General features: G+C 36.9%; 1 protein-coding gene and 1 pseudogene across 2 annotated transcripts; both read left to right on the forward strand.

The window, feature by feature from the left end:
- LOC107662301 (insulin-like growth factor 1 receptor) overlaps positions 1 to 1,711 on the forward strand; it is a 118,348-nt pseudogene extending 116,637 nt beyond the window's left edge.
- Positions 1,712 to 5,839: 4,128 nt separating this feature from the next.
- On the forward strand, positions 5,840 to 14,208 carry LOC107662304 (leucine-rich repeat-containing protein 28-like). 2 transcript variants are annotated; one of them, XM_016452288.1, is made up of 10 exons: positions 5,840 to 5,902; positions 6,864 to 7,094; positions 7,199 to 7,239; positions 7,498 to 7,535; positions 7,619 to 7,756; positions 8,799 to 9,005; positions 9,796 to 9,898; positions 10,581 to 10,756; positions 10,845 to 11,004; positions 13,886 to 14,208. In XM_016452288.1, the coding sequence occupies exons 2-10, from the start codon at positions 6,927 to 6,929 to the stop codon at positions 13,974 to 13,976; spliced, it is 1,122 nt and encodes a 373-aa protein (XP_016307774.1). In that variant the 5' UTR covers positions 5,840 to 5,902; positions 6,864 to 6,926; the 3' UTR covers positions 13,977 to 14,208. The 2 variants fall into 2 exon arrangements, with proteins under 2 accessions (XP_016307774.1, XP_016307775.1); XM_016452289.1 differs by having other exon boundaries at positions 13,822 to 13,945.

A 14,208-nucleotide genomic window follows, 5' to 3' on the forward strand; every position in this document is an offset into this window, starting at 1 on the left:
TTAAGCTATTTTATTGATAAAATTGCGGGGCAGCGCTTTGTGTTGCTGAATGTCTGTGTGTGCGCGCATCGTGATCTGTTAATTTGTGCAATGATAACCTACCAGCAATGTAAAGATTATTTTTTTTATATATTAGTATATTAATACATTACAATATAAATTTATTAGAACAAGTACACTATTATTTATGGGCTTAAAAACAAGATGCCTAATACACAGCCCTAATATATATATATATATATATATATATATATGAGTGTGTGTGTTTCTAGTTGAAAATAGAAAAAGTAACTGACTTTAACTCTTCGGTTTATCAGACACATATTCCCTGCTGTCTTCTGATGCTGATAATCTTAAAATGGCCAAATATCAGTCAGTCATTTGGACTGAACAACAACTAGATTTGATGTTTCTCAAGGACCATGTTGTGTGCTCTTGTGTGCTTTCAGGTTTGAACTGATGCGCATGTGCTGGCAGTACAACCCCAAAATGAGGCCGTCCTTCCAGGAGATCATCAGCAGCATCAAGGACGACCTGGAGGCGGGTTTCAAGGAGACGAGCTTCTTCTACAGCGAGGAGAACAAACCTCCGGACACGGAAGAGCTGGACATGGAGAACGTGGGAACCATGGAGAATGTTCCTCTGGAGCCGTCCTCCAGCCTGCAGCCCCTCGCTCCCTCTCTGGCCTCCCCTCAACAGTGCGCCCCTGCGTCCCAAGGCTCCTCCACCCCGGCCGGCCCGTCCTCCCCGCCTTCCTCCCCCAGCTCCACGGACAAGCACCCGCTCCCCACGTCTGCGGCAAATGGGCCCTCAATGGTTCTCCGGAGCCCGTTTGACGAGACCCAGTCTTACGCTCACATGAACGGGGGCCGTAAGAACGAGCGTGCCTTGCCTTTGCCCCAGTCGAAGGCTTTCTGATCGATGGCCCGGTCCCGTTTCCGGACATGTCTCTGTCTGTCAAGCCACTGTGTGGTCTCCTGAGAAGAAATATTAAAATAAAGAGACAAGGAAAGAAAAAAAATGGTACAAACTGAGAGTCCAGGCAATCAATCTTTTCAATCATACCTCAACGGACAAAGTTTGGATCTCTTTGTTTTTTTGTGTATTTCGATTGAATCGTTGAATTGATTGACATGAACTCATTTGTTATTTCCGCAGACTGGATCACTGACTGAAAACCCATGACCTTCACTCTCGCACTCGATAGGCTGACTGTTTTTGTTACGTTTTGTTACTTTTCTAAACTTCCAAAACTGGTTTGAAGGTCTGTCAGAGCCAGTAGTGGTACGGTGGCATTATTACGACACCCTCTGCATATCTCTAAGCGAATCCAACAGCGAAGCACTTGCTCTTGTCTTTGTTTCCAAAGACGTGCGTCTAAATTAGAGAAAGATGTGCGAGTTTTTCTTTCGGCCTGTCTTTAGAAGTTCGTTCCCCTGACCCAACTCAGATCTGGGTATGGAAATCTTTGGCTTCCGTTTTCTCCAAATCATCTGGCTGTGCAACGTAGTGAAGAAGAAATTCTTTAATCTGACAAATGTCTTTCTTTTCTTTTCGTTTAATTCCCTGTGCATCCATATTCCTCAAAATACATATGACAGTTTTTTACCCTGGTGATCCAAACCATCTTGTACTTAAAGGAATGGATTACCCCAAAAAAGAACATTTACAAAATATGTACTCCCCCTCAGGCCATCCAAGATGGAGAAATGTATCATTACATTACTTGCTCATCAAGTATCCTCTGCAGTGAATGGGTGCCGTCAGAATGAGAGTCCAACCAGCTGATAAAAACATCATAAGCAATCCACTCAACTCCAGTCCATTAACAGCTTGTGAAGGGAAAAGCTGTGTTTGTAATAAACAAATTCATCTTTAAGGTGTGTTATTTTTTTAAACTGTCACTTAGATGTAAAATATGACTTTCATTCTGACGGCACCCATTCACTGCAGAGGATCCATTGGTGAGCAAGTGATGTAATGCTAAATTCCCCCAAATCTGTTCAGATAAAGACACAAACTCATCTACATCTTGGATGGCCTGAGAGTGTGTACATTTTCAGCAGATTTTCATTTTTGGATAGAATTATTCATTTAAAATCACAGTCAGTAAGAGAGTTTCCCAGATTCCCACTTTTCTGTCTTCTTGCTTTGGGTTAGACACATTTAGGACGGAATAATGCAAAAGTCGAGCAATAGATGCAGCAGATGTTACATCGCAAAGAAACTTTAAGGGATTTGGATAAAAAAGAAGCTCAAAAGGTTTAAAGTCGTGACTTTGTGGAGTTGAAATGCTCACAGCAATTCTCTCGCTCGGTTGTTCAGTCGTATGTCGGACCACAGAGCATGTGCATCGTTTGTCGGCCACTTTTGTACCTTTTTTACAGTTCAGATTGATCATCTATGTGTCTGTGCTAAAAAAAAAAGCTGCTATTTTATTATTGTTTTTCTTTTGTAGTTGTAATGTGTATATATACATATATATAAATGTAAAGAGATTTTTCAGGTGTAATCCTTTGCCTTTCCACTACAGTCCATTTTATGATGCTTTATAGTTCTGCAAAACGAGAAAAAAAAACAATAGAAGGTTCATTCTAACAGTTGAGTTTTGCAATGAAAAGTTGTTTAATCCCTTCTGTTTTGATAGATTCTCTCTCTTTAAAAGCTAAACCGGCAGATGAACACACTATCTTCTGTCTTCATGCCATTAATGGCGGCACCCAGCGACGTGATTCTGTAACAGCTCGACACTGTGTCTCTCATCACATGAATACTCTCAGGTCAGAATCCTAACAGTTTCGATCTCAGACCCCGATGTGTTCTCGTCTCGCTATTCATTCCTCTTTAATCAACAAAATCTGACTGAAAAATGTGGCAAATTTTGAATTGATTTCATTGCTTAAAGATCGACTCGTCTCATTCTTTACATTGATCATTCAGTCTTATTTGTGACTGATCCTGCCGCCCTTTGAAGGCCCTGATCTTATAATCTCTGCGTTTCCTTCCTTCCGAGCGGAGCCTGATAAACGATTATACAGATATGATTCAGCATATCTCTATGCAGAAGTTGTGTTTGTAACATAGATCACTTATATCGCTTTAAGATACAGGTTTGACTATGAGCGCCAGTTTTTGAGTTTTTTTTTTTTTTTGTAAGGATTTTTCAAAGGAAAAACTCACTTTTTCTTTTCCCCCACCCTGGCCTTTTTTATTTCATTATTTATTTTGTTTATTTCCTTTTTCTTTTTTTTTTGTGATACATTTACAATCACTGTAACCCTATTTTTATATGCTTTTTTCCACGACATGGGGACTTTTTTTTTTTTTTTGCTTCAGACATTTATCTACCTCACTCTTTTTTTATGTACCTATATATAAAGTGCATCTGACCTTTTTTCATGAAAAGGACAATATTACTGCTCTCTGCATCTGGGTAAAGCCTCATAAACGCTACAAACCACAATCTCGGAGTGGACAAATTACCGAGTTATGGACATTTTGTATTGACTAGCTGCTTTCTTTCCAATCGGATCTTGCTTAAATTTGTTTATTATTTATTTGTGAGATTAAAACAAGAACAGGTCTGACAATTGACTCCAAATGTGCTGGAATGTTGTTGATGTTTAATTTATCCATCTTTTAACTTGTGGGCAAAGGTCGATAGATGGAATAATTAGAATGGATTTATTTTTCAGTATATACTGGTTCTGCTCTCCTCTCCCTTTCATGTCTCTGAATCCCACTGTTGGCATGGTTCTGTTTTATCTTTTCATTATACATTCATTGGAGTGTTATTCTTGCATCAGAAACCTAATGTTCATTGAAGCAAAAACACTTTGAGTATAAACAGATTTACTTGAGTTTTTGCTGCTGTCAGGTGCATCCAATGTACATCATGATAAGTTTGTCCTGGTTTATATCAATATATATTTTTTTCATTATTAAGAAAAATCCCAGACAAAAGATCAACACCGTATGGAACGAACCATTTTTACCACAGATATTGAGCCGACTAAACAGAAATAATAACCAGATGCAAGAAATATTTGTAAATATCCTGAATTTTTCACTAGAATAACTTTATATGGAAAATGTGAGTTTTGGGGGGAAATAAGATCATACACTCTAAAAAATGCTGGGTTAAATATAACCCAGCGCTGGGTTAAAAAGGGACAAACCCAGCTATTGGGTTGTTTTGACCCAGCGGTTGGGATGTTTTGAACCCAACCGCTGGGTCAAAACAACCCAATAGCTGGGTCAAAACAACCCAATAGCTGGGTCAAAACATCCGAACCGCTGGGTCAAAACAACCCAACAGTTGGGTCAAAACAACCCAATAGCTGGGTCAAAACAACCCAATAGCTGGGTTTGTCCCTTTTTAACTCAGCGCTGGGTTATATTTAACCCAGCATTTTTTAGAGTGTATAGTGCCACCAATGTTATGCCCTCCAAAAGTTGGCCTTTTTTTTTTCTGCGTTTTTCATCGTTTTTGTTAATCAAAGATTGTGCAAGACACCATCCTAATGCTCCCCTCTGACCGTCTCCGCTTACGGAGCCGCAACACCCGACCAATGGCTGATTTCTCAATTACAGATCTGTTGACTATGGGCTAAGATATTCTCAGGGCTGAAGGTTCGGAGTGGCCGTCAGAAGGACAGGAAGTGACCTGTTCCTCGGCGCTCGCTGTACCCTGCTGCTGAAAACTGCTGCTCTCCATCATCTCACCAGATGCTTGTTCTGAAGTCCAGACAACGTGGTGTGCTCTGAGAGTTACGTGAGGGTTGAGAGGAGAGCATTAGAGGTGTTTGTGATCTGATGGCGCCATCTAGAACGTGAAGAAGGGTTGTGTCGCGTCTCATGTTATTCCATTTCACTCCTTGATGCAAGGGGAGCATAATGTTTGGTGGTTCAGTTGAGACGTGCTCGATATGTGTGTGTTGGTGTATAAAGAGGGTTACAGATCCAGAATGGGAGGGGAGAATGGAGAAAGTTTTGTGGTCCAAGTCTGTTCAAACCTGGCTGTTCTGATTAAAAAAGGCACTTATTAACTTTATTTGTGTTGTTTTCTTTTGTATAAATTTGAAAAGGGAAAGGAAAATGGAGAGAATTAACATAATGGATTTATGATGGCACACTGCTCAGATAATGTTTTTGTGGGGTACTTATTTAAAAAACTATATTATTGATCATAAATACACTAATAAATCATTTTGTGATTTGATTTGCATATTAAGTAGGTTTGGATGATTAATCATGAAGCAGAACTGTAAACTCAATTATAGTTAATGCACAAGACAGCATATTAATAAATATAATTACATTTGAATTAAATGCCTTATGCATATTTTCACCTGCGTTAGCTACAAATCTCTTTTTTGCATTTCAGTGAATTAATACATTCATAAAACGAACATGGTTCAAGGCATTTTGTGCAGTGTTCATGTGTGTCACAGAAAGGACTGTTACATGTATTGTCAGTGATGTCATGCATGAGGAAAATTAAATCATGCATTATTATTAAATTATTAATCAATATGGTAGCAGTAGCTTTTAATAGGTAAAAACAATGACTTCATGAGCAATTTAATGTATTGTTTCCAGTAATACGTTATTTTGTCAGTGGACTTCTGAAAGCATCAAATGTGTTCAAAAGCATAACATTTGTTGTTCATAAAGATAAATAAACCTTACATTGAAATTATTAATATATTATATTATATTATATTATATAGTTATAGTGCTGTGAAATGTGTCGCTACAGTTTTTTTTTTTTTATGAAAAAAAAAAAACTACAAATGGAAAAAACTACATTCCCCATGATGCTCTCTGCCCGTATCCAGTGACGTGTTTGTTTGCAGACGGAAGGCCAGTTCGGTACACAAACAACTCCTGAGGATGCGCTGTAAGCTGCCGATTCATTAATGATATTAATTGTCGTGTTTTGTATTGCGTAGGTCAGTTTTATTGTCCGCTGATTCTAAAAAGCAACAATGTGAGCTGCCGAGGAGGTAATGTTAGTCGATGTTTCATATGTACGCTCATCGTATGTTATCAGACTGAATAAAAGTACAGCATCACTATCTGAGCTCATCTTGATTCATACTGTTAGTATGTCCTTATTTAGTGTCTGACATTACATACAGGTGCATCTCAATAAATTAGAATGTCATGGAAAATGAAATCAGCATCTTCAAAAAGCAGGTCAGCAGAAGGAAGCATGAAGTGCTCCAAAATTTCTTGGTAAACGGGTGCAGTGACGTTGGTTTTCAAAAAACACAATGGACCAACACCAGCAGATGACATTGCACCCCAAATCATCACAGACTGTGGAAACTTAACACTGGACTTCAAGCAACTTGGGCTATGAGCTTCTCCACCCTTCCTCCAGACTCTAGGACCTTGGTTTCCAAATGAAATACAAAACTTGCTCTCATCTGAAAAGAGGACTTTGGACCACTGGGCAACAGTCCAGTTCTTCTTCTCCTTAGCCCAGGTAAGACGCCTCTGACGTTGTCTGTGGTTCAGGAGTGGCTTAACAAGAGGAATACGACAACTGTAGCCAAAATCCTTGACACGTCCGTGTGTGGTGGCTCTCTAATTTATTGAGATGCACCTGTAATGCTGCTAGTAACCATCAGTTCATGAGTAACTTCATTTGTTGCTGTCATTCTGTACAATACATCTCACCTTTGATCCGATAAAATATTTAATATCATTATTTTATTGTTTATATTATTTTTTAATGTTGTCCTTTTTATTTTTATTTTCAATTACTATGTATTTTTTGTCCTAATTCTTAGTAAATACATGTATTTATTTATAATTTAAATAATAAAAACATGTCTTTAAAATGTGTCTTTCAGAATGGAAAAGTAGAAGCTGAAAGAGGGAAAACTCTCTCAGCCAAAGACTCGGTTCTCGCAGCCATGGCGTCTGAACTCCATGAAGCGATTTTTATGGCCAAGCAAGAGCGACACAAGAATCTTTTCCTGAACTACAGAAACCTCAACATTTTCCCTGTGGAGCTCCTCAAAGATGAAGGGATGCAGTTCCTGGAGCGTCTCTTCATGAAGAGAAACTCCCTCACAACACTTGTAAGATCTCAGTCCCAGTGATGTTGGTTTTCATATTTGATTTGGCCCTGTATTGAAATATTGTGAAAATATTTTGCATCCTAATACTGTTTTCCTCCCGTCAGCCAGACAATCTGGCTCAGAAACTTCCCAACCTGATAGAATTGTGAGTATTAATCAATGTTATACTGAATTTTGTTTATGGTGTTACGGTAGTTGTCAGTTCTGTTCTACTGTAATATTACTGTTGTCCAGTAGAGGTCCCTCAATCTTTGGGACGTTTTCTTACCCACCTATAAATAATAGCTGTGTGACAAGTCTGAGTTTGGTCAAATCTAATAATTTGAGCTACATTTGTACAACATCTGATGGAAAAACAAGATTATGAAACATAGTCCCGCCATCTTTCTTTCGTTTCATGTAGATACCTGCACTCAAACAATATTGCGATAATTCCTCAAGGTAATTTTATCTCATGATTATACCGTATAGCAATATTTTGATGTCAGATACATTATGCATTATACATTATGTTGTATTTCCAGCAATTGGTAACCTGGGGAAGTTGCAGTCATTGGACCTGAGTGACAACGCTCTTCAGGTCATCTGTCCAGAGATTGGTCAGCTGCGCTCATTACGACATCTGCGATTGGCCAACAATCAACTGAAATTTCTCCCGCAAGGTGAGGCACGAACATTTATCAGCATTAATCTAAAAAACTGAGAACGATTGCATTGCTGCTACTGATAATAGTGATTCTCAATTCTGATATGCACAGGAAAGTCTGATAATAAACCAAAAATTAATTGCTGTTATATTTGGTTTTATTGCTTTACCGTGCTTAAGAATAATAAAAATAATAGTTCAATGCAAATAATTGAAAGTCAATTAAAACAGAACATGATTTTGATTTATGTGCATTTATGATCTTGAATATTCCAAACGTTGAAGGAAGTCTGTGTGGCTCGAGCTGAATTATTTACAGAAGATTGTGAAAATTGAGAGCGGAATATAAATACAGTGCTGCCTTCCTGCAACAGTGTAATGAATAATCTTTCTAGTTAAACGGCCCATTTAATTCATAGACATTATCTGTAACATTTTTTTTTCCATGTGTAATTAAGCAGCTTTAACTGCATCAAATAATTTCTTACTCACCAGCTGAGTATGAGGAGACTTTTAAACCTCAGTACACACTGCAGTTATTAAACTTCATATAGCAAAGAAACTTACATTTTTGTGCTCAACATGACACTTAAATGTTTCTGAGGAGTAAAACTTCATAAAGAGACTGTGGGGAAATGATTAAGCTCTTTGACACTCTCTTTAAATGCTTTGCTTCAAAATACACATTTGTTTCATATCAGTCTTTTATTGCTCTTTTCCATTTTAATTGGGCAGTGTTTCATCTGAAGCCGAGACTGTTCCTGGCTTTACTTTATCATATGTGAATTATTCCAAACTAAGTGTTTTAAAATAAATTGTTCCAACAGTTTCAAGCATATTTTAACTAGTGAAATGCATTGCACACATGTGAGATGTTTGTGATTTTTTTTTTTATGCATTAATACAAATATGGTTCCTTTTCAATATCTTATAATGTATAGGCTCCTGTCTTTGCCAGCAGAGGGCATAACGAGAGTCTCTAGGGTTATAATATCTTGCTATCCTGCTTTTACCTGATTGAAACTTTAACAGAAAAGTATATGTGCTTGTATTGGTAGAGCTGGGCGATCTCGGAGAGCTGGAGACCCTCGACGTGTCCATGAACCTCCTGAGGACTCTTCCGGAGCGTCTGCATCAGTGTCTGTCCCTGCAGTGCCTGACAGCAGACCGCAACCAGCTGCACTGCCTTCCTCGCCAGCTCTGTCTGCTGCCCGACCTCAATGAGCTCTCCATGGCTGCCAACTGCCTGACATCACTGCCCCTGGGTGAGCAGATACCATCAAGACGGTAACATTTACAATTACACAAAAGGACAAAACATTTTAGAGGTCAGTAAGATTTTTGTTTGTTTGTTTTGATAGAAATTAATACTTTTATTCTACAAGAATTCATTCAGTTGAAAGTAAAGGCATCTATTATGTTATTAAAAAATATATATTTCAAATAAAAGCTGTTCTTTTTAACTTTCTATTCATCAAAGAATCCTGAAAAAAATATTAAAAACTGATAATAATAAGAAATGCTTCTTGAGCAGCAAATCAGCATATTAGAATGATTTCTGAAGGATCATGTGACACTGAAGACTGGAGTAATGATGCTGAAAATTCAGCTTTGCATCACAGGAATAAATTACATTTTAAAATATATTGATTATAAAAAAAGTTATTTTAAATTCTAATAATATTTCACAATATTTCTGTTTTTACTGTATTTTTCATCAAATAAATGCAGCCTTGGAGACTTATTTTAAAAACATTTGAAAAAAAAGCTACTTATCCCAAACTTTTGAAGGGTAATGTAAGCATCATAATTAACCAATTGTCTAATTATGCTCAGCCCGAATGTAGTCCATATGAGTTCTGTGAAACCATATGATGGCTTTTTGTGAGGAACAGACCAAAAGTTATTAATATTGAGAGCTACAGATGAGGGAAGTTTTCTGTTTCTTGTGCACATCTATTATATAACTTTAGACGACTTGGAATATATTGCATGAGTACCAGGTGAATTATTTGATGTTGTTGGCAATATACTGATGTTGTATATTTTTGTCAGATCTGGGGCGCTCCATGGAGCTGCAGTTTGTCTTTGTGGACAACAACGCTCATCTGAAGGGACTACCGTCATATCTTTATAACAAAGTCATCGGCTGCAGTGGGTGAGTGAGTTTTCTGTCATCGCAGTATGCTATCGAACTCCAAACTTTGTTTTAAAAATTACTATGAAGTAATTATAAATAAATGAATCACTTGCACATATTTCTGTAATTAATCATGATAAATCACACCTAGAATTTTAAAATGTGTAATCATAAATATATTTTCTCTTGAATCTTTGTGTGGAAAAACTAATTGTTGAAAGTTAATGTGGAAACAACATAAACAAATGATCAATTTAACATTGTTTTTATTTGTCATTTAGTAACAATTACAGAACATTAAAAAAATATTTATTTAAGTGAACCTAAAACAATATTCACATAAACCAATTATAATAAATGGCAGATTTAGCTGTGCCTTTTATGTAGTGTGTTTGGTGATGTTTTCATCTGTCTTTTTGAATGAAAGCTGTCAGTTCATTTTTCCCCCATTTTGAAGTTTAAATTGCAAAATTTAAAATGTTACATGTTATTCTTCTCAGATCATATATAGCCCAGAAATAAAGAATCAAATTGATTCAGTACAAGACAATTAGAGTTCCGACATTATAAGTCAGTTACACAAAGTATCACAGTTGCTGATTTGGCAGTATATATATAGCTTTTCATGGTAGTTGGTGTGGTTGTCTCCTGGCTTTTTCAACCTGTTCACTTGATGTTATTTATCTGTCTGCATGCACAGATGTGGTCTAGCTGGGCAGATCTCTGACGTGAAGCAGCTCTGTCTGACGCTGGGAGATGTGACTGTTCCTCTGCCCTCTGAACTGAAGACCATCGGCTCTGAGACGGACCATGTGTTGCCTCTGGAAGAGCTGGCATGCAGAGTCCAACATGCGGCCTACAACAGGACCAGTAAGGGTAAGAGTCGCAAACATACCGACAAAGCATCAGGTTCCTTCACCTATACCAGCCTAAATGTTCTCACGTTCTCTCGTCTTGTGTGCAGATGTGAAGTTCCTGACACCATTCCTGTTGCCCAAGAGTCTGCTAGATGTGGTCCAATGGCCTCTGGGTCATTGTCACCGCTGCAGTCAGCCCATGTTCACCATCGTCTACCCTAAACTGTTTCCTCTCAGAGAGACTGCACTCGCAGGAGTGCACAAGAGGTACGTATACAAAATTCCCTTTTGTTTCCTCTTTGTCACTCTGTATTTAAAGTGTTTATATCAGACACCTAATTTAATTTAATTTTTATTATTTATTTTTATCCACTAATATTATTCAAGGTTTCTTACGCCAAAAACAGTTGAAATATTTTTTTATTTACTATTTTCCATCCTTTTCCAACCTTAGGGGCCGTTCACACAGAACACTGTTTTGCATTCCAATGCGCTACTTTTCTATTGTTTTTCTAAACACGCTAGACGGACGCGTACGACCATTGCGCTTGAGTCTTTTGCAGTATCTCGCCGCGTTTTTGCCATGTCAAGTTAAAAGAATTCCAACTTTTACACGCGGCACCACTCATCAATGTCAGTTCCAAAGCAGTGGACCAATCAGAAGATCCTGGAGGCGGGGCAAGCGTTGCAAGATTTTGTTTACAGTAGCAAGTTGGCATGGCAACTGTTTTATTGAACGGTAACATGGCAGAGGAGGCATTCTGCGCTGCGCTTTTTAAAAACCGTTCCTGAGTGCTGCGTCTCGGATTTTAGACGCAAAGACGCGTGCTGTGTTGAACGGCCCCTTCAATCCAATAATCTATTTCAAGCAAAGATCAAGGAAAACCATATTTCTATCATAAGTAAGATTTTTATTTTTTTTAATTAATACTTTTATTCAGCAAGGATGCATTAAATTGATCAAAAATGACAGTACAGACATTTATGATGTTTCATAAATAATAATAATTATATCTTTAATGAAAGATTTCTGTTTCAAATAAATGTGGTTCTTTTGAACTTTCAATATGAAGAATTCTGAAAAAAATATTATAGTTTCTACAAAAATATTAAGCAGCACAGCTGTTTTCAACTCTGAATGATCATGTGACACTGAAGACTGGAGTAATGATGCTGAAAATTCAGCTTTGCATCACAGGAATAAATTATGTTTTAAAATATATTCAAAGAGAAAACAGCTTATTTTAAATTGTAATAATATTTCACAATATTACTGTTTTTACTGTATTTGTCATCAAATAAATACAGCCATGGTGAGCAATAATAGACTGCTTTTAAAAACATTAAAAGTATCTTACTTGAACGGTAGTGTATGTCCCCTTTAAATGCATGCGCATTCTGGGATTGTGCATATTCATGTACCAAAAAACATCCTCAGTTTTCTTACATTCAGAAAAACTCTCTTGCTTTCTGCCTCTTCTCATTCTCTCTCTCTCACGCTGGTTTCTCTGACCCCTGTCACTTCCTCTATCTCCTCAACTTCCTGTTCGTTTGATTGGTTGAAATGAGCAGTGCTTGCTCTGCTGCCCGTCATGTTCCATCTGTAATGCAACGCAGTGGTTTTGGTATCAACGTCCAGCAGCGTAACCCAATCATCCTGCTCCACTGCTGCTCTCAGCTACTTCACGTGCATTAAGAGATCTAATCCACTCGCCAATTACCTCTTACCCTGAGTGTTCGGCTGATGTTTGGAGACGATGTTTTTTTTCCCTGATTGATTGATTCATGTTCAAAGGATATATTTCTAATGAAAATTTTAATCTTTAATATTTACCAACATCTTTTATACATATACATATATACATAAAAGATATACATATATCTTTCATCTTTATATACAGTACATCTTATATATAGATAGATAGATAGATAGATAGATGGGGTAACACTTTACAATAAGGTCTCATTAGTTAACATTACTTAGTGCATTAACAAATTGTGAATGAGCAATGCATTTGTTACAGTATTTATTAATCTGTTAATTTTAGTTCATGAAAATACAGCTGTTTATTGTTAGTTCATGTTAGCTCTGGTTTATTAAATAATATTAACAAATAAAAGTTTTTATTTTAATAATATGTGACCCTGGAGCACAAAAGCAGTCTTAAGTCGCTGGGGTATATTTGTAGCAATAGCCAACAATACATTGTATGGGTCAAAATAATCTATTTTTTTTTTATGCCAAAAATCGTAAAGATAAAAAGTAGAGATCATGTTCCATGAAGATATTTTGTAAATTTCCTACTGTAAATATATCAAAACTTAATTTCTGATTAGTAATATGCATTGCTAAGAACTTCATTTGGACAACTTTAAAGGTGATTTTCTCAATATTTAGATTTTTTTTGCACCCGCAGATTCCAGATTTTCAACAAACCATACATCAATAGAAAGCTTATTTATTCAGCTTTCAGATGATGTATAAATCTCAATTTCAAAAAAATTGACTGGTTTTGTGGTCCAGGGTCACATATATTCATAAATGCCTCAATTCACATTGACTAAGATTAATAAATGCTACGTATTTTTCATTGTTAGTTCTTGTTAACTGATGTAGTTAACTGAAGTTTATAAATGGAACCTGATCATAAAGTGTTATCATATATTTATATATGGACCAGAATATCATCAGCAGGGTTTGCATCCAATATTTAGCATTTTTTAAGTGTTTTTCTAAAAATTCAAAAAATGATGTGTGGTCATGTCTTTGTTTTTGTGAAAAAGAGGCTGCTATCACCTTAAACACACATTCTGACTGATGTTGAACTTCAGATAATACACCTCAATTTATTGCATTATCTTTTATGCAAAGATATTTTGAAAGTTTTTAGTCATATCAAGCATTTTCCTCAGAATTTGCATAAAAATGGTTGGACGTGAACTTGCAACCTGGGCCAAAAAAAGAACCACCTACTGTAGCAAGGAGAAACACCCTAGCATCGTGGCATTAAGTTTTGCATGTTTTCTGCACAAGTTTTAAGTGCATCATATTACAAGCTGATTTTCTTTGTATTTCTTACACAGAACCACTGTAAGTTTTGTAGCATACTGCTGTTCTAGCCATTGTCTGAGGACGTTTAACCTGCAGGGCTGACGTCTCACATACGCCGCTAACCTCACATCCCTGCTCATGGTGCTTTCATCTTCACGAAGGACTTGAAGAATATCACAAGAACTGATACCTGTCTGAGCTTCAGAAACATTTGACAGCCTACCGTCCTGAAGATCTTCACGACAGCCATTAAAGTATGTCCTCCTCCTTCTGTGTGTAGCATCTTTTAACAAAAAGACATTACATTTCACAAAAGAATGTGACAAAAGAAATTATTATTACGGTTTGCTGTAACCAAAAAGGTTCAGGCGTTAATCTGAGGAGGTTTCTTGAGAAGCTTAACATTTATTCTGTGTTTT

This window comes from Sinocyclocheilus anshuiensis, unplaced genomic scaffold (genome assembly GCF_001515605.1).
Source record: "Sinocyclocheilus anshuiensis isolate Anshui unplaced genomic scaffold, SAMN03320099.WGS_v1.1 scaffold579, whole genome shotgun sequence".
Classification (NCBI taxonomy): domain Eukaryota; kingdom Metazoa; phylum Chordata; class Actinopteri; order Cypriniformes; family Cyprinidae; genus Sinocyclocheilus; species Sinocyclocheilus anshuiensis.

Bases quoted from the DNA above. Each gene is read 5' to 3' on its own strand.
- LOC107662304 (XM_016452288.1), top strand. From the start codon at position 6,927: ATGGCGTCTGAACTCCATGAAGCGATTTTTATGGCCAAGCAAGAGCGA. The intron at 7,536-7,618 runs GTAATTTTATCT...TTGTATTTCCAG, and splicing joins TATTGCGATAATTCCTCAAG to CAATTGGTAACCTGGGGAAG. The intron at 11,005-13,885 runs GTACGTATACAA...TTTAACCTGCAG, and splicing joins CTCGCAGGAGTGCACAAGAG to GGCTGACGTCTCACATACGC.